Source organism: Mirounga leonina, unplaced genomic scaffold, assembly GCF_011800145.1.
Source record: "Mirounga leonina isolate KUSES-001 unplaced genomic scaffold, KU_Mleo_1.0 Mir_115, whole genome shotgun sequence".
In the NCBI taxonomy this organism is placed as follows: Eukaryota; Metazoa; Chordata; class Mammalia; order Carnivora; family Phocidae; genus Mirounga; species Mirounga leonina.
This window is the reverse complement of record NW_023270268.1, coordinates 53,119,597-53,142,028: the sequence shown is the minus strand read 5'-3', so window position 1 is coordinate 53,142,028 and position 22,432 is coordinate 53,119,597. Positions and strand designations below refer to the sequence as shown.

At 43.1% G+C, this 22,432-nt stretch overlaps 1 protein-coding gene and 1 non-coding gene across 4 annotated transcripts in view; one reads left to right on the top strand and one right to left on the bottom strand.

The window, feature by feature from the left end:
- Positions 1-22,432, bottom strand: part of LOC118005778 (schwannomin-interacting protein 1) — a 119,550-nt gene that overhangs the window by 26,799 nt on the left and 70,319 nt on the right. For 2 of the 3 annotated variants that reach the window (XM_034998003.1, XM_034998022.1), the window contains one exon: positions 1,735-1,853. In XM_034998003.1, the coding sequence (XP_034853894.1) occupies positions 1,735-1,853 (119 nt within the window). Of the gene's footprint in view, positions 1-1,734; positions 1,854-14,025; positions 14,751-22,432 lie in introns of those variants that run through there. The other variant, XM_034998011.1, reaches the window with a different exon arrangement.
- On the top strand, positions 19,148-19,264 carry LOC118007139. The gene has a single exon (XR_004678278.1). It is a non-coding gene; the product is annotated as a 5S ribosomal RNA (ribosomal RNA).

The following is a 22,432-nucleotide window of genomic DNA, read 5'->3' as shown; positions in this document are numbered from 1 at the left end:
TATTTGACCCCAGATTATGAAATAATTATAAAGGGAGAATATGGGGAGTTATACTGACATGTCTGTGGGAAGGCTGCAAAAGATGTGAATCGTCATTTTCTATAGTTGGTAGTCAGTAGATGGTTATTTAAAGTAAAGACTAAGAAAATAGGCATTTTACTTAGAGATATATAGGTAAATTACCTTTTATTAAAAAGGAGTTAAAAGTTAGTGTTAAGAGTTAAAAGTTATGGTTTCTGGAGAGTGGGACAAGACAGAGACAGATGGGACAGGGGACTGTATCTGTGTTGTTATTATACATCTCGTAGTTATTGTTAATGCTATTTTCAGAGCCTTATATGCACGTGTGTGTATGTGTGTGTGTAACTTTGATTTTAAAAACAAAACCTCCCATTTGGGCCAGATGAATGTGACTTCGCTGAGCAGAGAGATGGGGCTTCTAGAAGAAAACTTTTTGGGGCTTTGGGGAATATTAGAGAAAAGCAGTAGAGATCTATATGGTCAAATCTCATTTTACAAAAAACAAAGAAACTGAGGCATGGTACAACGAAATTGTTAAAGTCTCAAAATCAGAAACTGACTAGGACTAATCCTCAGTCTCCCGGTCCCCAGGCGAGAGCTCCTCCTGCCACACCCTACTGGGAGGGGAAAGAGGTGCTTTCCAGCAAAGGGAAGGCTGGCCTTCCAGCTCTGGAATGACACGTGAGAAAAGTGAGGGAATTCTAAGGAGACCCAACCAGCACCCAGCCGAGGATGAGATGCCGTGATTCTGCAACTCCTGTCTCCACGTATGAACCTGCAGCGGTGACTCCTACATGTGCATATATGAGAGCGTGTGTGTGCTTTCTGATTTTTGCTGATTCAGATGAGTCTCTAAGGATGAGACTGAAATACAAGGCTTACTGAAAGCCAGACAGAATAGATTTAAATAGACATTAAAGCGTCTAATTCTGGGCATCACAGTAAGGAGAGAGTGGAAATCTGTTAGTTGAATAAATGCATGAACGCTATCATGTGTCTCCCACACCTGGCTTAACATGGTAAATATAGCCAGTATTTATACAGGGAGTGATTCATATGCATAGTAGAGTTTGGGAAGCTCTAGTCTACAGCCCTGTTTTCTAGGTAAAATTATAATTTTAATATGTTTTTTAATATGTTTTAACTGGAATTAAAAGCTATGCAAATGACCAATGGTATCCTGAAATAAATTATAATAAATGAGCAATGATATCCTGAAAAAAAATTAAGATTAAGGAAAAATGCCTGGAGGACAGGTTAAGTACTGTAATAAACATCGAATGATCAAAGTGGGAATTGTATTTCTCAGTTACCAGTATTCATTGCAATCAAATGCATCAGGGGCTGGTGGGGGGGATGCTGGATGCTTTGGGACTGCTTAATGGGAATTCTGGTGGTCTGCCACACTTCTCTAAGCATCAGTTGGCTTGATTAAGAGTGTGGCTTGATTCCCCCATCAAAGTGCAAAATCAGAATTGTGCTTAGGAAAAAAAAAATTAAATATAGAAATATGACCTCAAGTGGCTAGGCGAAAACTAAAAAGCAAAAAACAAACCCAACAGGTGGGGAGGGGGCTGTCTAGAATCCAAATAAAGTGGTAGTATTATGGGGAAAAATACTCAAGGGCTTAAAAGATATCTTTTATTAAACGTATAGTCAGATGACAAAATCCATTAGGGACATATCAGAAAATCAACTCAAAAGAACACTCACCGAGAGGAAAGGCTTGGCTTCCCACTTTTGCTACAGCTGGTATAAATTCCTGGGCCATCATCAAAGAAACTTCCAAGTGCCAACTTCTGTCGGATAGATTCTCTCTCATTTTTCTGTGCCTAAAATTTCAGGAAAATAAAAAATGCTGATAAGCGGGCAGATCCATCACAGCCATAGCCTGTCTAACTGCTAAGTTTCTTAGAACTGCAACCTCAGAGGAAACACCAATAGACCACAGCACAAGAGCATGGGAATTATGAAGAGCTGAAATTCACCCAATCTTCCCTGGTTTCACCTCTGCAAGCAATTTCAGTTCTTCAGAGCCTTTCACGATCACGGGTCTAGGAAATCACCATGGTGGTATTAAATGGTGGTCACCGGAAGATAACTAGATTATTGGGTGCTGCAATCTTTCTTCTTCTTACCTGCTAGATTTGACAGCAGGTAAGAGTAAAGTCGTGGAGGGCAAGCACTTTGTCCCAAATCAAATCACTTTTATCCCAAATGTGGCCTTTCCCAGGATCTTGTCTTCTCTCTTCTGCATATCGTCTCTTTGGCCCACTTTCTCTATTGCAAGAATATTAATTCATTCAGCCAATATGCACCAAGCCTCTAGGAGATGGCAGGTGCCACCACATTACAATGTGGAACCCAGCCCAGGCTGGATCATCGCAGCCCCTGACTGCACTTAGCTTACAGTCTTGGTTCAAGAGTTCTCCTGATCTCACCAGGTTCAGAACCCTAACACAGGGCCTGGAATAGCTGGAGAATTCTAACTGGGCCCATCTGTTTCATATTTTGAAGGGAAGTCAGGGTCAGTGTGCGTAGCAAAAGGATGTGGGAAACTATACTACTGTGATAATTTGGATATGTTTACAACATTTGGCTTCCCATAAAAGTCCCATAAAAACTCACCATGCTGAACTTTTATACCCTTTAAACAACAGGGGAGAAGATTAGAGATGGTCTCCTTAGTTAAAAATAAAACAACTACAAAAACAAACATAGTGAGTGAGAAATCCTGGGGTGAGAATGAGAGCTTGGTTATCTGCTCTGTGGGATGATGAAGGATGGGAAAAGCACCTTCGGATGTTCTGAGTGGGGGCTGAAGACAATAAGCGAATTTTATTACCAAAAGCAGCTCACAGGATTGAGCATGGCTACGGAAGGCAAGACGGCCCTTGATTCTCCCCGTAGGAGGTTCTGGAGACACAGCTGCTGCCCAGTACCCAGAAGTTACACGTGAAAGCTCTGAGCTGCCATCCGAGCATCACTGTGTCGGTGACGAGACGCACAACCTGCCGGAAGGGTCTCTTTTCACCCCCAAGTGAAGGTGGTGTACTACAGGTTAAGGCTGCTCTAACATCAACCACACGTGGCTATTTACATTTAGATGAAAAATTAATTAATTAAAAGTTCAATTCCTAGGTCACACTAGCTGCATTTCATGAGCTCCGCAGCCAGGGGGCTGGGGGCCCCCACATTCAACAGAGCAGAATAAAATACATGAGAGCACAGTGCTGCTGAGACAGTGGTTCTCAGCTGCCAGCTTCCACAGTTCGCGTCAGAATTTCCCCATTTCCCGCAGCCTTTCAAACACACATTCCCATAGCTTCTTGGTCTCTGGCTGAGATCAAGTGTAAAATACACACTCCAGGCTCCAGCAGCAGATTTTTAGTTTTGATAGGTTTGCGAACTTCTAGTTCAAGGACCCCTCATCTGATGGTTCTCCTTTTCCCTAACATTTTTCAATTTTTGGCAACCATAGCATCCTTTCGACTCTCACACTTACGGATTATACCTGTCTCTTTTTATTTGGATAGCCATCCATTTCTGCATGTCCCAACTGGAGCTGTGTCACTATAGCTCCCAAGAGCTATAGTGTATGTGTGCGTGCGTAAGGCCCCCCGCAGTAGAAGACTGCTTCATGCAGCTACAGATGCGATGCTGATACATTGTCACGGGCCGAGCACAACAAAGTAACCGTAAGGTTGTAAAGGAGAGCAAGACGGCTTTTAGTTTTATTAAATTTATTTAATTAAAGCGACCCACCCTCCCAAATATGCAGGCTGGTATTTGTGATGGTTCTGCCAAAACAGAACCATTTGATATCATTTGTCATCTTTATAAGTTCGTTTCAAAATCCCAATATCTGCTGGGCAGATTTAGTGTAGTTAGTGAACCTAATTCTTAATTCGTATAAAATACAAAAGAGATTTTCACCCAGTAATCTTTACAGTCAGAAAACTGTTGAGTGAAATTGAATATCCAAAAACAAAATCAGCAGGTAATATGAATGTTAATGACTAAAGTTCAACAATATGCTGGTGCCCAACATTAGCCAGGCAGAGGTTTTATTTGAAGAAAATACCTATCCCAGGGGTGAATGTGTGAACGCACCCTTGATTCCATGTCTGTCTTTCCTGATTTACTTGGTCCACTAGAGCTATCGATACTGGAAGAGGCCTTAAAAATATTTCTATTGACATTAATTACAATTCTCCATACTTGGATATTTCATGACCAGTTGAAGAGGACTGTTTTATAATACACACTCTCTCACACTTCCCTTCTCTCTCTCTCTCTGGATCCCACTGAACAAATCAAGAAAAGTGTAAATAATATATATATCACCCATAATCCCACCCCTTAGATACAGATCACTGCTAACATTTTGGGTTTTGGGGGATAGCTCTTTTTAGCTTATGTATTTTTTCCTTTTTATAAAACTGGGATCATATTGTTTATTCATTCTGAAAATTCCCTCATATCATTTAATATTCTTTAAAACGCAATTTTTAATGGTTGTATATCATTCTATCCTATGGAGCTACCTTCTATTGTTAGTCATTTGGGTTGTATCCAATGAAAAGTAATACAGAAGTTAGCATTTTTACATAAATCCCTGCCCATGTGTCTGATTATTTCCTCAGGAAAAGTTCCTGGATGTGGAATTACCAGATCAACTGAGTGTGAACATTTGTTGAAGCTCTTGACACATTTTGTCACATTGCTCTAGAGAAAAGCTGTTCCAATTTACATGCCCACCAGCAACGTAAAAGGGTGTGGCTTTCACTACATCCTGGCTAACGCTGAGTTATTTTCACTGAAAAAAAAAAATGCTGTTATTTTTATTTGATAGGCAAAAAGTGGTATTCTTTTATGTTAATTTCTTGGATTAGCAGTGAAAACATTTAGATTTTTTTTAGTTACTGTACTTGCTTTTCTCTGAATTACTTCTAGCTTTATTTTCTATAAAGATCTAAGTTTTGAAATTTTTATATTAAGCATATTAGTCCTTTTTTGAGTTTAAATCTAAGTGTTAATGTAGTTAAGTCAATAGATTGCTTTCTTTGAAGTGTCATTGAAGGCATTGTGCTTGGAAAGCCCTTCCTAGTCCAGAGGTAAAAGATCTCACTGGATGTTGGGAGGAAAATGAGGAAATTTATGGAAATTGCTTAGCAGCAGTGGTGGTGGTAATGTAAATGTGTGATAAATGGTAGCTATTATGGTTAATCCTCCAACAGTTCCTGCTTTGAAGATGAGGGACTGGAGGGTGAAGGAAGGTTACCCTCCTGTTAGACAGAAGACCTAGGATTTAAGGCCATCCTTCTGGTGCCGGATCTTTCTGCCCTTCCACACTGATGAGTGAGGTGTCCAGGCAAATAATGGTGCGTGCCATGTTGGAGATATGATGTGGGACTTACGAGTTATGGATCTACTTCTTTCCAGAAATGAGTGTGATGTGCTTCAGAAAAGGAGAAAACATACACACCAAGGCCCAATCATGGCCGCAAATATTTACAAAACAAATACCTTCTCATCAGAGCCACTCTCCTTGATACCACTGCTTAATCTTCCTTTTGGAACAAATGCCTAACATTTCAACTAACTATAATTCAACTGACTAGTGAAACAGTTTTTCTCTTTAAATTCAACAATTGGAATTATTTTCCTTTCAGTTTCCCACATGTGTGTGTGTGCGGGGGGGGGGGGGGGGGGGTTAGTTTCAAAATTCTTTTGTTCTTTAAGGAATTATACCTGCAGGGCAATTATGTCCTCCAACCTCCCGAAGCCCAAATGTGCCCCAGTGTGAGGAACAGGGAAGTGTCCAGGAAAAGGAAGAGGCAGACTCAAAACTACACTGTTGGCTGGGCTTCTGGCATGTGGAGCCACGTCCATTCCTAAAATGGCCTTGTTTAAGAGGGAATTACCCTCTTAAAACAAAAGGAAAACATGGAAAATGGATAACTGCTTGCAAAAAGCAAATGGGCAGCGGAGGAATAGTGGCTCATCACTGTGAGACAGAAAGCCTATTCAAGACCAAGAGGAGAGTAAAAATGTGCTCAGAAATTCACCATTGTCCAGCCACAGGCAGTGAGTTTTTGTCCTCGCCTGTCGCCGAATTCCCTACTGCCAGCCCCTGTGCCCGGGCAGATAAGACTCACAATGGCTTCTGAGGGCACCACGTGAGCCACGATCTCAGAACACAGACCACTGAGCGCTTCCAGCCCCCAAACACCGATGCTCAGCCCTTCCCACCGTGGCACTGCTCAACTGCCATTCCCCAAGCTTGATAAGAACAGAGAGGGCTGTTGGGTACAAGAAAGAAAAAGCAAAATGTTCTGCGTGCGTGGGTACTGGCCCTCTCCAAACGTGGTATGTCCCCAAGTCCTTTGCACACTTTCTTCAGGACGGGGCAGTGCCTGTCCCTTACACATGGATACCATTCCGAAGTCCCCACCTCTGGCCCTGCCTGTGGTCTCCGGCCTCTGAAGCGGGGGCCACCTTGTCTTTCACATGCTAACTTGCACATAAATTTGTAAATGGAAGACTGGGGGTATCTTGCGCATTTCTAAAATTTATGTGACACACTGTATTTTTTGTGGGGGTAGCTGTGGGGCCACCAGGCCTCTCAGGAACACGCTTTGGGAAATAACATCCTAGACCTCAACCCAGCTGGCACTCAGGACGCTGCAAACAGCTGCTTCCTTCTGACTCCTGCACAGATGATGAAACCCACGTAGCCGGAAAGGGCCTGTCTGATAAAAAGGGCGGTGTTCCTTAAACTCCCCAAAGGAGGAAGACGTTTAAAGAAGTTTGGTCTAGAAAATCAGAGGACCCGACTGATGGGAATGGCACAGCAGTCTGTAGGAATAAAGGCAGATGTGAGCTGGGGAGCAGCAATAATCTGGCCAGGCCGGGATTCAGTTGTGGGCCTGGGAGAAAGAAAACGGTTTCCCCCAAATTTTCTGTCTTCCATCTTTTCCCTGGATTGATCTTCCCCTCCACCCCAGTTCCACTTGTTTCTTACTTTTACTTGTTCACCAAGGGAACAGAAATAACCTTTTATTATTGGATGTGCTTGTTTTTTTAAGATTTTATTTATTTGAGAGAGAGAGAGGGAGAGGGAAAGAGAGCACACGAATGGGGAGGAGGGGCAGAGGGATAGAGAGAAGCAGACTCCTTGCTGAGCAGAGAGCCCGATTCGGGGCTCGATCCCAGGACCCTGAGATCACGACCTGAACCGAAGGCAGACACTTAAGCCACTGAGCCACCCAGGTGCCCCTGGATGTGCCTGTTTTATAATGCTAACCTTCTCAGTACTCAGTTCACTTCTAATCCTGGAAGATCCCCTTTCTGGCATCTTCCTTTCTGCACTGCTCAACTGCTGCCTGGTCAGGGCTTCTCACACTTCAGGGTGCATGGGAATCACCGCTGAGGAAAAACTTCCTAAGAACGGGGGTGGGGGGGGGGCTGCATTATTCCAGAAGCTGATGAATACCCTGGTACCCCATGGCCCGTAAAGAAACTCAGGATGCCAGGAGATTGCTGGAACACCAGTATGCCACGTGGAGAACTGCAGAGGCGGACACACGTACAGAGTGGCCCTCTGTCACAAATTTCTTGAATCTGGTAGTTCTCAAACTTGATTATGCATGAGAATCACCTGGAGGGCTTGTAAAGACACTATTTTTCTCATTCAGAAGGTCTGGGGTGCAGCTGAGAAAACGCATTTTTTAACAAGTTCCCAGATGCTGCTGATGCTGCTGGTTCAGATACTTTGAGAACTCTGGCTTTAAGCAACTGAACAGATCAAGTAGCTAGATGGGACACAGAGTGGGTTCTTCTCTAACTGAGTACACATCTGTTCCATGCGGATGGCCAGACTCTGGATCCAGGAGGATTTCATCTGCAGCTGCCTGGCCTTGCCAAGGCCTTGCCAGGATGCCTGTTTTGAAGCATTTAATGAACCCCTCGCTTCAGTGCAATCTATTGCCTAGTGATATCGGCATCATCACCATTAACAGCATCCACCAGGGAATGCAACTGGGATTCTGGAGCTCCCTGCGGAAAAGCACTCTTCCTTTAGGAAAATAGAAGTCACTCTTATTTCTCTCCTCAGCTCTTAAGGAAGACAGCTTTACTCTAAGGTTTATAGGCAGCATTCCAGTGCGGAGGAGTTGGAGGCTTTTAAACTCTGGGAACCAGAAGTACAGAACTTATTTGTTCATCAGGCAAACTGTGTGAATTTTCTTAAAAACAAAAAAATACCCAAAAGAAAACCCAAGTATACTGATACTAGTTATTTTCCTATTGAAACAACCATGGGTTTGCCACAAGATCAAAATATGAAAACATCATTCTATAAGATAAATTGTACACTTTTGGATGTCAAGTGCATAAATACACCGTGCAGGTTTTTTCAAGTTTTTGCCTCTTATTTTATCCCCTCGGAAGAGCTTTTCAATTATTAGTGGAAACAGAGGTTAAATAACCTGGTATCTTTCCATTGTATCACTGAATGGATACTTTTTTGGATGTTTTCTTTCCCGTTTGTATTTCTGATGTCTTCCATTTCAGACAGTTACACTAATCAGTCCAGAAAGATTTCCTGAAATGCTGTTGAAATCTCTTATCTTTGCATCCTTGCACTGATCTGCCTAAGCAAGTCCTCTGGACTAGATGTCAGGCTGGGCTGTTGGGCAGTACTGAGGCCTGGGTTCGGCTTGCTCAGCATCAGTACTCACAAGACAGCTGGCCTTGGAGACCTAAAGTCCAGGATGGGCACCTAAGGGGAATGACTGTAGGGCCCAGGGTCTTCTGACATCTATTTCAGAGAACTGCCCAATATTAAAAGTGTGGGGATGCCAGTCCAGAGGATAGAGATCTTTGTTTACAATTAGTTCATCCTGAGGATGGCTTTGCATATTGACTGTATTCCTTCTCCTCACGCAATAGGGAGGCGATATAAACAGGAGCAGGTGGACACAAGTGCTATTGTGCAGAGTCCCTAACAGTCCCTGAATACTCTTAATTGTTAAGGACCAGAGCGAAGGTATCTAACACCTGGGGTTGAGGTTTAGTAGCCAATTACTGGCTGAATGGGGGACCTCTGATGAAGGTAACAGGGCCCCAGGTGCAATCCACAAAGATGACTACGTAGTGGAAGTGTTTCAATATAAACCCTGAGGGGATACATTGGGAAACTAAAGTTTTCCTCCCCTATGAGTGGCATATCCCAAACAGGAACTGCTGGGAGCATCTTGTTTTTGTGTGTGTGTGTTTTTTTTAAAGATTTTATTCATTTATTTGAGAGAGAACACGTGTGCGCACGAGTGGGAGGAGGGGCAGAAGGAGAAACGGACTCCCTACTGAGCATGGGCCAACGTGGGGCTTGGGCTTGATCCTAGGACCCTGGGATCATGACCTGAGCTGAAGGCAGACGCTTAACTGACTGAGCCACTCAGGCGCCCCTGCTGGGAGCATCTTGAGCTCTTTCTGGTTCTCACATTACTAGCCACAGAGACTACTTTTTAACACAGGGAAGTATTGTCTGGGAATCTTTCTAGCAGGTGACATTTTAGAAGTCTCTAAAACCACTGTCATTCAGTATCACAGTGAGAACACAACAGTTCAAAACACCCACTGCATGGTTATGAAACAGCCCAAATTCCATCAACTTCCAGGAAGCTGATGTCCTCAATTTCCCATGTCGGGGTGGACTTAGGATTGGGAGAATCGGACACAGGTATGACCAGAAAGGAGGCAGGGTGTTCAGGGGATTTGGGGTCAAGAAGACCCAAGTTAACATCTGGACTCTGATGCTTACGGATGCAAAATAAACGCTTTAAGCCTCAGTTTCTTTTTCTGAAAAAAGGGATAGTAATACCTATCTTACAGGTTGTTTTAAGGATTAAATGAAATACTATACAGAAAGGGCCTGGCACAGTGCCTGGCCCAGAGAGAAACTTACCCAATGGTAGCTGTTGTTAACATTAAAGGGTAGGGGTGGGGTAAGCTGGTGAAAAGAGTGCAGAAATGGATAAAAGAGAGCCAGAAATGTCCAGAACTGGCACATCTATGAAAACAGAAAGTAGATTAATGGTTGTGGGGGAAGGGGGGAACTAGGAGTAACTGCTAATGGGTACAGGGCTTCTTTTTGGGGGTGATGAAAGTGTTCTGGAATTAGCAGTGGTTTGCACAACCTTAGGAATATACTAAAACCCACCAAAACGTACACTATGGAATGGTGAATTTTAAGGTATATGAATTATATCTCAAAAAAAAAAAAAAATACCCCCCCACAGGTAACTCACATACCACATATCTGGAAAATGCAGTTACCTGAAACAACCCATTCCTGACCAGGCTGGCTGACGAAGGCATGCCAACAGGGTGATAGGATGGAAAGAACCCTGAACTAGGAGCCAAGAGGCTCCATATTTAGAGCATCTGAGACCAACCAGGCCAGTTCTGCCCTTGAAAGAAAAGGAGACCGTGGCCCAGAAAGCTGAAAAGATTGTCCCCAGGTGGCCGAGGTAAGGCCAGGCTCCAGGGTTCAGTAACTCCACGGAGCTCTTCAGGCGTATTCAGCCCTTCCAGGCAGGAAGACGTGAGGGTTAATGGAGGTCGACGGCTGCTTTCCCTCCGTAATTGTGTGGGGAGGGCAGAGCTCTTGTCTGGGATGGCAGCCGGCATTCTGTACTCCTGTTTATTGCAGTTTATCTCAAGCAGTCATTTCCATTCACCTTTTAAAAAAAACATGAGGCGCAGCTGTGGCTTCCCTTTAAATATTGTTCCTTCCAGCCTTTTAATTTTTTCACGGGCTCCTCCCTCATCTTTCACCATAATTAGATGCACCACACTAGAGACAGCACCTCGGAGAAACAAAGCGAGCAAGCTGGCTTTTCCATGCTCTGACCACACACGGCACTGTTCACAGCTCCTTCTTCTTCAAGGAGTAGCCCGGGGACAGACCCAGCTCCTTCTTCTGCAAGGAGTAGCCTGGGGACAGACCCGCATCCTGTGTCTGCTCTGCTCTGGGACAAAGCGGGGGCCAACATTCTGTGTTAAATTCTCCTCATTTCTTTGCCCAGGTCCTGAGATGGCAAAGGCTGCACATTTCCCAAGTCCTCGCTGGGTCCGAACATTCTTCTAGGCAGCATCAATTCCATGGCAGCTTACTTGTTGGTGTGCCTCCCCACGTGGATGCTAAGCTCCTTGAGGCCCAGCCTCGCTTCTGCAATCCTGGCCCCTATGCAATGCCAGGGGCTCTTAGGAGTGACAGCTGAGGAATCAGGACGTGGATCCCATGCTGCATGCCACCGGGGTCCTGAGGACAGTCAGCTGTGTGGGTCTTTGCCAAAAGGTCAGAGGTTGCTCAGAGCAAAGCAGGACAATAATGGACTGAACATACACACCTGAGATTCTGCCGTGGTGCAGGCTTTCCTCCCTATATACTAAGATCTGTTTTACTACTACTCTACTGAATAAACCGGAGGTCCTTAATGAAACATCTTTCTTACCATCAGGACCTTCCCCCTGAGGAATAGGAACAGATGTATACTCTTTTCCTTCCTTTGTTAAGGTGGAATCTAATTTTAGTCATCGGAAAGTGACCTTTCCCCCAAAGGCTGTTTGCCTGACTCTAAAACAACCTTGTAAAATAACCCCTAGACACATGTGGCATTTATTAGTGTGACTGGTATAGGAAATTGTATTGTACCCAGGCAGGGGTATACCAATTTTCCAACTGTTTTTGACAACGGACCTCAAAGTGACAGGAAGTAAAAGAAGAAATTATTGAAACTTTTATATTTATAAACATTTTATATTAAAAAGATCTATTTGTGTATAGGTTTTTTACATACAAAATATGTATCTACAGTAGTGTATATGTATAATTTATGAATAGATCTGTAGTAGAGGTATGGGTTCAAAAACATTTTACTGATGAATCCAAGGTCAAAAAAGCCTGCAGACCACTGCTTTACAGCATCTAATTAACTTTTCTACTTAGCCAACCAAACAGGAGAAACATGAGAGAGAAAAAACATAGAAAAGGAAGATGTGAATTAGGAAAAGTGATTTTTATACTAGGTAACTGTTTTCCTAGTCTTTGTATTTTAAAGAAAGCATATGTCTTGCCCTGATTCACCAGAAGTTCATGAGGAAATTATCAATAGTGTTTTTTTTTTTTTTTTTAGCATACTGAAGCCTTCAGAGTAACCAACATATACATTAGTTTGAAAGTCCTTGGCTTAAGAAAAGTAGTTACAAAGCTGAAATGACAAGAGTGTGCTCATGTTTAGGGGCCAGAAAAATACAGATTGATCTCTGTTTATCCAACACATCTAGTAGGTTTCATCTTGTGGTCTTTTGTTCTCCCCTATTAGATACTGTTTCTCCTGAAATCACAGGTGGCATTCTCCTGCCTTAGTTAGATAAGGCCCTATACAATGCAACTCTGTTTTGTTGCTGATGATGTTTTAAAGCCACTTGAGCCTCACATGTTTGTGATTTTAGTCAGTGCTGTATCAGGTTGCCGGCATATCATCGCTTGCTCATTCCAGGCATGTGGGCTCTCTCAGTTGCCAAGGAGGGAAAAACTACAGCGGTCATTACTCTGTTGTTACTGCAGTAGCCATGGTATGTCTTTCATTTTTTCCTAAGTGCAAAGTGACCTATGCTTTTCTACCTGAGAAACGGTTTGAGCATGATCAGTCCTTTGGCACTGGAAACAGAGGCGGGCTGAGAACTGTGTCACTTGTCTTGCGGGCCGGGTAAGTGACCCACCCTGATGGCTGAGTGTCCCATGCCTCTTTTGCACACCCGCTTCTGGCAGGAAGGGACAGCTGAGAGGTGTCAGAGTTTCAGTATTTGGCACACTTACCACTTCACGCACTCGTTCCCTTCTTGCAGAGCGCAAGGGAAGACAAATGCAAAGGGCGACATGGCAGGTCATTTAAACCTCTTTTACACATTTAAGTTTTGGGTTCTGGAGAAAAGAGCATCAACTATTGTGAACTGCTCTCAGAAATAAAGTACATACTTAAAACATCCCCCACATTCAAACACAACTTAGTGTATAAGATATAAAATGCCATATTTTACATTATTATACTTAAGAAACTATCATGATAGAACTTTCTATATCTTACTCTGGGGGAAAAAAAGTTAATGACATAGTTGATCAAATTAAAAATTGAGCAGCAAGTTTTGCCGTTCAAGGAAGCTGTATTAAGTAGGATTTACCTCTGAAGGAAAAGAGGCCTTACTTTCAGGTCCATGATGGAAGGACCCTTATTCTTCACACCGTGATGTGTTGTGACCTACACTTGACTTGTGGAAAATAATAAGGGGGAAAGGATGTAGTGTGGTTTGGCCTTCTGTGGACAGACAAGCATATGCTTGTAGTTTAATTTCATGACCTCTCCCATATAACTAAAGCTATTTTTACTTGGGCCTGTTATTACCGACAATTACCATTTAAAACATGCCAAAAATATATTTACTGTCTTTCAAAAGAAAAGGCTAGCAAAGTATTGGCAGATACTATATCAATTTTTCAAAACCCCACTCGTCTCTTGGTAAAACTATATTTTTCATGGTTAAAAAAGTCATACTTAAAAGACAGGTTAAACATTCTAGCAATTATTTACTGGGGGTAAACTATCAACATATGTCAAAAATTTTTAAAAATTATTCTTTTACATGAAAAGACTGCCTAGCAACTAAATGCATGATAGGGTTTTTTCAACTTCAGAATAACAACATGTGTATTCCAGTTACTGTATAATATATTAATGAAGACAAGCTGGGAAAAGCAGAAAGAAGAACCCTCCCAACTTAATGCCTCCACCTCTGTGCATTTAGGCTTTCCTGAATATATTATGGCAATGGCTACCGACTGTGGAATTTGGCCACTCCTCAAGGGTGTTCTTTCTCCCAGTTAGAAAAATGGTCTGATTGTTTACAAACAAAAGAGTTCTCCCCCCACCGCCTTACCTTTTTATAATTCCCCTCCATATCCAGTGGGGATTCTTGACTGATGATGTCATCCATTCCATCACTGGCCAAATTCATCCTTTAACTCTTTAGAATTTCACTTAAGTAATAACCTCCCATGAATTCTGATAGGCTGCTGTGCCAATTGCCCAGTACCCTGGTTCCTGCTCATGCTGACATGGAGAGCCAGCTCAGAGCCTGTGCCTGGTTGTGCGTGTCCTTGCCCCTTCTCTGTCCCAGAGACACCGCCCTGTGCGGCCTCCCTGCTCTGTCCTGAGCTCTGGCACGGGGGCAGCTGCTGTTTCTGAGGCTTGCTCTGCCTTGACACTCAGCTTGTTGAATGTCCAGCCTTCCCACGTCTACTGTCCCCTTCCCCCGAGGGATCCCGCCTGGATTCCTCTCCAGCACCTTTCTTCCTCCTCCCAATCAAGGGAAACCTGATTCAATCGCTCCCCCCACCCCCCCTTCCCAGATCAGGGCTGAGTGTGGATTGGAGCCCTGCGAGGAAACCAGCAACCTTATTCCGAACCAGGGTGGTGTGAGGGATAAAAATAGATGCAAAACCCCAGCCTCCCAGACTTCAGTAGTGACTTAAAAGCCGGGTATCCCACGACAAAATGAAAACAGTATAATTTAAAGGCTAACCTGTAACACAGATGTTTGCTTTTCCTCCCTTTGTCCTATAACCAATCATTTCTTAAAATCAGATGGGAAAATCTCATCTGGTATTAGCCCCAGCACAAGGATAAAATTTATTTCCAACTCAGAGAAGGACCCCTTTGCCTCAGGATCAGCGCTTTGTTCTATCCATATAGGCAAGAGAAAAAGATCCATCAACTTTTCTTTAAAATCCAGTCAGTGGGGAAAAAAACTCCAGCCAGTGGCGGGCTTTTTCACAAAAGACAACGTTCCTTTCTGCTGCTCTCTTTACCCTTTTCCCATGGCTTTTGGTTTTTACTGGCTTTACATACAGAGAAGGAGAAGGCCCACAGCTGGGGGATGTTTTGCCGCAAGCAGCCAACAGAAGTGCACAAACAAGCACATACTCATCATTATCAAATTACGACCACCGTAAACTAAAAATACACGCACTATTTATTTAAAAAAAAAAAGTTACTGCTTGCAGGAGAAAGGGGCCAAAGAAGAATTCAAAGGCCAAGCCCCCATTTAACAAGCCATCTTATACCCTGACATGCTTGGACAGAAAGCAGCAAATGTCCTACTCAGTACATTTTCCAATAGGAATTCCTGACCAACCTCAATGCTGTTAAGACCAGAGTTCCAAAGTAAAAATGCCATTCAAGATAGCCTTGACACGCTCACATTCAGTGGTCTGTTTATCTCCACGAGTTAAAAAAAAAAAAACAACAAAAAAACCCAAAACATTTCAATTTGTGGAAGGCTTGTGGCATAAATGTGTCTTAATGTAGTTTACTGCCGCCCTCCGTCTCTAAGGCAAATACTGTCCTGTGCAGTCCCTGACTCAAATCCAAATCCTGCCTTTAGTCCACCCTCATGTCCCGAGCTCAGTTCCCAAAAGAATAACTTGCATGTTTGCCAGATGGTATGAAGACAAGTAGTATCTCAGAAGCCTTGCATTTGGGCAGGGTTTCTTCCCAGTACAGATCTCCCTTATCCTACTCTCCTCCAGACCCCAGAACCCTCACTCTACACAAGGGTCCTACTATGTGCATGCAGAATGCCTTCCAGGCCTGGGAGGCAATGCTGGCCACCAAGTGTGGCCCCAGCGTTGGTGTTCCCAACATTGAAGAATTCTCCAAAGCTAAAAATGTTTTAGTTTCAAGGACCCTGGGACTATTAAATACTGCCAAAGGAGGTTAGTTAAAGTGAAGGAAGCATGCATCTTATTATTGGACATATGTTAACATAGTAACATTAGCCACCCTTTGTGGAGGGGTCCCTAATGGGCCAGGCACTTCATAGGTGCCTCTTACATATGTCTTTAGTCCTCACGGTAACCCTCTGGAGTGGATATTATTATCAACTGCATTTTATAGCTGAGCGGGAGCATGGTGAGGTGAAGGAACTTGCCCAAGGCGTGGCAGCTGGCCAATGGTCAGGCCAGAATTGAAACCTGGGGCCTCCGCTGCTGGGGCTCACATTCTACACGGGCGTGCTAGACCGCCTCCGACTGGTTGCCTCAGTAAGAAACAACCACACACAATACAATAATCCAGCCTAGCTTTTACAAATTCAGGCTTAGTTCCGACAGGATTCTGGCAACACACAGAATATCACACACGGAAACGTTTTCTAAATTGCACATCTGGAACACCCAGCATCGATCACCACTATCCCCTGACGATTAGGCTTCAAGAAACGAAATAAAACTCCTTCACCGATGGTCATGACCTAACACGCTGTAGAGTGAATTTTCCTTTCTCATTTACCATGGTGTTTTTAGCGCCACTCTGGCTTCTTTCCAACAGCTGTTATGGTTGCAAGCTTTTTCTAAGGGGGCAGGGATTTTGGTTTATCCGTCTTGCCTTCCCCACAGTATCTAGACAACGCCTTACACACGTTAAGTGGACAGTGAAGGATCTTGAATAAATACATGAAGAGAGGAGAAATGTATGTGTTACTTAAAATGTTTCCTCTAAATGCTCTACAGTAGGAAACATTAGTAGTTCATATTAGTGCTTTTCACCTGAAATCTTCTGTGGAAATCATGTATGTTCAAAAGGTAAACATGGGTCTGGATGAGTTGAAGGGGAGGGGCTACCACAAGTTTCAGGAATTTCAATCTCTTGCCTAGGTTAGCATCCTAGTCCACTTAGCTATTTATAATCAAGAGTTAACATGGATGAAATCATAAAAATCTACAGGTTTACAAGACTGAGTATAATACACAAAACTAAATTGCTAACATCTTTTTACTTTAATTTTAACCAGGTGGGTTTATATATATAGTTAAAATGACTGAACTCTCACTATTAACTACATATATTTAATATATATACACTAATAATATACTGACCACATACATACATATATAGATATACACACATACACTATTAATATATCATCTCTTGGAGAAGGGCACCTCAAAATCCAAGATGGAAATTTCCCCGCCAAGTAACAGCAACAAGGATTAGTACTAAGAAAGTAATAAGGACCATTCCCTTCCTCTAACCCCGACACCTTTTATTGTCATAAGTGGTTCTCTAATAAGTACTACAAAGAGACAAGTGCTGGAACATCTCCCCCAAAACACGGATGCAAGAGCTTGTGGGGTGGTCCCCAGTGGAGAATTTCCTTTGTCCCTCCACCTAAAGGAGTGCTCAGCACATAGACAGGTTCAGAGCTTAAACCCTTTCCAGAAGGAGCTGTACCACTGCTATCTGAACGGCTTGTGCCATCCTGAGATCTTTAATATTTTCCTACCATGGGGACTGATCTTTGATGCTTTCAAGAGTTTTGCTACTCAAAGTGTGTCCTGATGCAGCATTTGTATCACTGGCAGCTTACTGGAAATGCAAGCTCTCAGGTCCCACCCCAGATATACTGAATCAGAAATCTCATTTTTAAAAGAGCCTAAGAATTTTGAGTGCTCCTTACATTTCAGAAGCACAGCTGTAGACCTTGGGAAAAAATTCATTAGAAGCTATTATCCTTCTATTTCAGACCACACTGCCAGGCATGGCGGCAAGACCCTGACTTTAGATGCTTGGGCTCAACACTGTAATTGATTTCACTTCCAAGAGGTCCATCCAAATGAGTAGAGGAAAGGAAAAAACAAACAAAAGACCACCTTGGAAGACTTGAGCTGAGTATAATGTTTGGTGGTTTTGCAGTAGCTATGCAAACAAAGGGATAGCAGCCCCTCATGTCCTTCCTACAGATAATTTGCCCTGGTTCTTTCCTCTACCGCTGACCTCTCTAAAATGAACTGTGCTGACATAGCATGGACCCAGATGTTACCACTTTCCTTTGGAAAATGTACACACAGCCCCTCACAGTCCCTGAGCTTGAGAGGGCCTCTTCTTACCCCCTGCCCTGAAATTTAAGGACTAGAACGGAGAGCTTCAGTTTCCTGTCAAGGCCATAATCTGAACTGTGAGACGCACTGGTCACGTGAGCTAATGCTTTTAAATGATCATTATCGGCCAGTGGTGGAAATGATCGACTCTGAAAACACTCACCGCATTCCTGGGAAATCACTTATGCATTGTCAAAAGATTTTCCTATTCGTAGATGGAAACTCTAGTTCATCTTGATTAACCCTTCAGCATCCCACTGCCTTCCCTTCAGCCTTAACATTCAAATGCCATGTACTATACAAACTGATGCCTGATTTATAATCTCTTTTCAAATGAACCATTTTTTTTCTTTTGTGCAAAGTTTACCTAAATTTGCTTTGCTTTTCCATTAAGGTAGCTAGATAACCTATGAAAACATGCAGGTTATTTATTCATTTAATTTTAGAGAGAGAACACATGTGTGCACGTTGGGGGAGGGGCAGAGGGAGAGGGAGAATCTCAAGCCCACTTCCCACTGAGTGTGGAACCCAATGTGGGGCTCAATCTCACGACCCTGAGATCATGACCTCAGCCAGAATCACAGTCAGACACTTGACGGACAGCCACCCAGGCGCCCCACAGGCAATTCCCCCCATCCCACCGCGGGCAATTTTTAAATAGACTTTTTGGTGCAGGCTAAAAAAAATTAAAATAATGGCACTGGGAATGCGGGGTGGAGGAGGTGAAAGTGTTGGCAGTAGACAGAGTACCAGACGTTTACCCATATCAGAAAGACTGAGGACCCCAGACGTAAACCTTTCTGCCCAGCTGAAAATCTCAGGATCAGAAACACTACTGCAGTCATTTCGATGGCCGCATCACAGCTTCCAAGTGGGACCGGGACTAATGCCCGCAGCACGTTTCTCTGTGGTCTTAGCATTCTTGGCCGATTAATGGCTCACTTAACACTGACTGTCACAACCTCTCTGATGTTTCCTTCTGAATTCAAGTGCTTCTGTCAAAGTACTCACTATTTCAGGAAGTTTGGTAGTTCCTGATGCTTCTATACACTGCACAGGGAACAGTAAGTACATCAAGATCTCAAATTTTCCCTTGGTATAGAGGATATAAATAAATACTAGGTCTACGGCTGTACCACCCTGAATGCACCTGATCTCGTCTGATCTCAGAAGCTAAGCAGGGTCAGGCCTGGTTAGTACTTGGATGGGACCGCCTAGGAATACCGGGTGCTGTAGGCTTGGGGTGCCTGGGTGGCTCAGTTGGTTAAGTGTCGGCCTTTGGCTCAGGTCATGGTCCCAGAGTCCTCGGATCAAACCCCGCATCAGGCTCCTTGCTCAGTGGGGGGTCGGCTTCTCCCTCTCCCTCTGTGTGCTCTCCCTCTCTCGAATAAATAAATAAATACATAAATCTTTTAAAAAAATAAATCACAGGATATGGCTCAATTGGGATATGTCTCTCTTAATGTTGAGCTTCTGCATGTGAAACTGTGATTAGTTACCCAAGATTGTGTGTGTGTGCCTGTGTGTGTGAATGTGGGGTCTCTACTCTCCAGAAATCATCCATGCACTGATATTTACCATAGAGATGTTCCTCTTTCCTCCCCTTCCCTCATCGCACCCCCTTTCCAAGAGTAAATACTAGATCTTCATCTTGAAAGTATGTTGCATATTTATTTCTTAAAATTACTTGATGTCTGAATCATGATGTTTGAAGTCTCAAGTGCTACTTTAAATAGGAATGATGTGTTGTACCAGATTTCCGTTTCAGATCAGGCCCATAATGAAACCCTGTTGAAACAATTTTTTTTTTTCATCTGCGCACTTATCACTGGGTTCCTTTTGTGGTAAAACATATAAATTAGATTTTCAGCTATCTTGGCTAAAAACAAATGCAGATGAATTTACAACCAGAATTATTTCCTTAATTAAATAAGGTGATATATATGTTACCTCCTCCTCAGAATAACACAATTATACATCAACCAGGCAAAATAATGAAGATGAAGTATTCTTCAACACTATTAACTATGGGAAAAATTTTTTCCAATTAAAAAAAATCTATAGACTAAGAACATTGTTTCATCGAACTTATATATAAAATCCTGTATGGTGCCTGGGTGGCTCAGTTGGTAAGCATCTGCCTTTGGCTCAGGTCATGATCCCAGGGTCCCAGGATCGAGCCCTGCATCAGGCTCCTTGCTCAGTGAGGAGCCTACTTCTCCCTCTCTCTCTTCCTGCCGTTCCCCCGCCTGTGCTCTCTCTCTCTGTCAAATAAATAAATAAAAATCTTTAAAAAAAATAAAAGCCTGTATCAAATAGTGCACAAAATGCTTTCAAATTCCCTTTTCTGTTAGGTCAATACATTTTTTTTCCTGGCTATGGATGAAACCAGGCTTAAACTGGGCAGAATCTTGAATGAACTCAAATTTGATATCTTGTTTTCTCATTCACAGGAAGAAAGGATTGGGAAATGAGCCCTCACTTGGCCTGATGTCAATAGGGATAGAATATATTTCCTTTCCTTTGTTAACTATTCAATAACCCACTAGAATCTTGGCATGTTTACTACTTTCTCCAGCAAGAATTTAAAAAACATCTTGATGTACTACTTAAATTGCTATCTCCCTAATTTTATTTTTTGAGATCAATATAGGGCATCTTTTATCTTATGTGCTGGGTATGACACTTCAGCTGGACTGAAACGTTTCACCTAAGAAAAATTTCCTGTTTCAGGAGGCAGTAAAACTACTGCTCTATACGGTAAAAAGATGCGCTGAAACTCTGCAAAATCGATACTTTAAGGAAGGCAGCTTGGGGATGAGCACTTGCTTCAAAAGTGCTTGGGGATAGACCATGAGGTTCACCTTGGGAAAATTCTCTGGGTAAAGGAGAAATAGGTACAGAGGTATGTTCTTAATGCATTGTCCCTGGGAAGGCTGGGATGTCTGTCTCATTTATTTTATTCCTTGCACTACATCCCCCTTTTTGGCACATGGGATGTTTGAAATGCTGGGAACTGTCCGACAGGTCCACCAGCCAGATACAAGCGGTGCTGTGCTGTGGTCAGCTTCACCACCTCCCTGTTGCAGTGCACAGATCGGAGCTTCCTTCTAGTGCTACGATGGGCGATCCTGATCCTGCAGACTCAGAACAGCACCAGATGTGGAAAATGCAATTCAATCCAACAAACATTTATTGAACACACATTCTTTGTGTACAGTAGGGAAGTAAAACAAGGTCCTTCTTTTCAAGAAGCCTGTTGTCTGATGGGGGAGACAGACTTATATGTCATCAGCTGTAAGTGGGTTCTGTTAGAAACAAAAACAAAGTGCACTGAGAAGGAGAAATTTTGAGTGCGGGAAGAAAAGGGAAGTTTCCCAAAGGAGGTGGCATGTGAGCCTTGAAAGCTGTATGCACCTGCAGTAGGGTAGAAGCAGGTGGTATGTGGGTGGGAGCCATCTAGGCTGAGGTACCATAGCAAAGCAAAGAACTGAAGGCAATATGGGGGCAGGAGTATAGGGATTAGAGGGAGAAGTGTTTCTGCCTGGGGTTCACATCACAGTTAGCCCTTGAATGCCACGTAAAGGGGTCTGGAATATATCCTAAGGAAAATGGGGGAACATTAAAGATTTCTACTGTGCTTCCTCAAGACCAGGTGTGTGTTTGAAGAAGCATCTCTTTATGTTCCCAAAGGAGGAAAGAGAGGAGAGTCATTCACATACCATTTTCCTTTTTTTCCTTTCAAGTCTCCATTCCCACAGTAGCTAAGAATGTGAGGGTGTGATCTATATCTGAGTCATAGGGGAATTTAAGCGATGGAAAGAAAGGGATGAAAGCATGTCATTGTTTTTATATACACACTAACCCCAAAAACCAACTGCAGGGAAAGAGGAGAAAATATTTGGGAGCTTTTAAGCAAAATGGACCCTTTGACCTGAACTTGTGCTTTCAAGTTAACAATATTTCAAAGCTCGCTCTCAGAGACCATTTAGAAGAATTTGTCCTCTTGAAGGCTGCCAGGCCTGAAGCTGTGGGCAAGGTTCTTTCCTGAAGAGACTGGCTTCCTCCCAAGACTGGAAAACGGAGGTCGACAGCTCTGTCTTTTAACATGGCTACAACCGAAAATGACAACACATGCCTCAGTAACCTCTCAGCTACTGTAAATCCTGTGAGGGAGAAGTACACGAAGACGATGACGACGTGAGAACCTTTCGAAACAAAACAACCATAAAAAGTCCTGCCTGAGAATTTCCCTCTGAGCATCCCTCCTTGGGTTAACTTGTTCAAAGCCCAGTGCATCCAAATACGTCAAACAGAGGTTTTCAAGCTCTTGGTAGAAACGAAACGCTCTTGTTCAAAATAATCATCCACTTGGAAAAGCAGTGAATCAATTATACATCCATACCT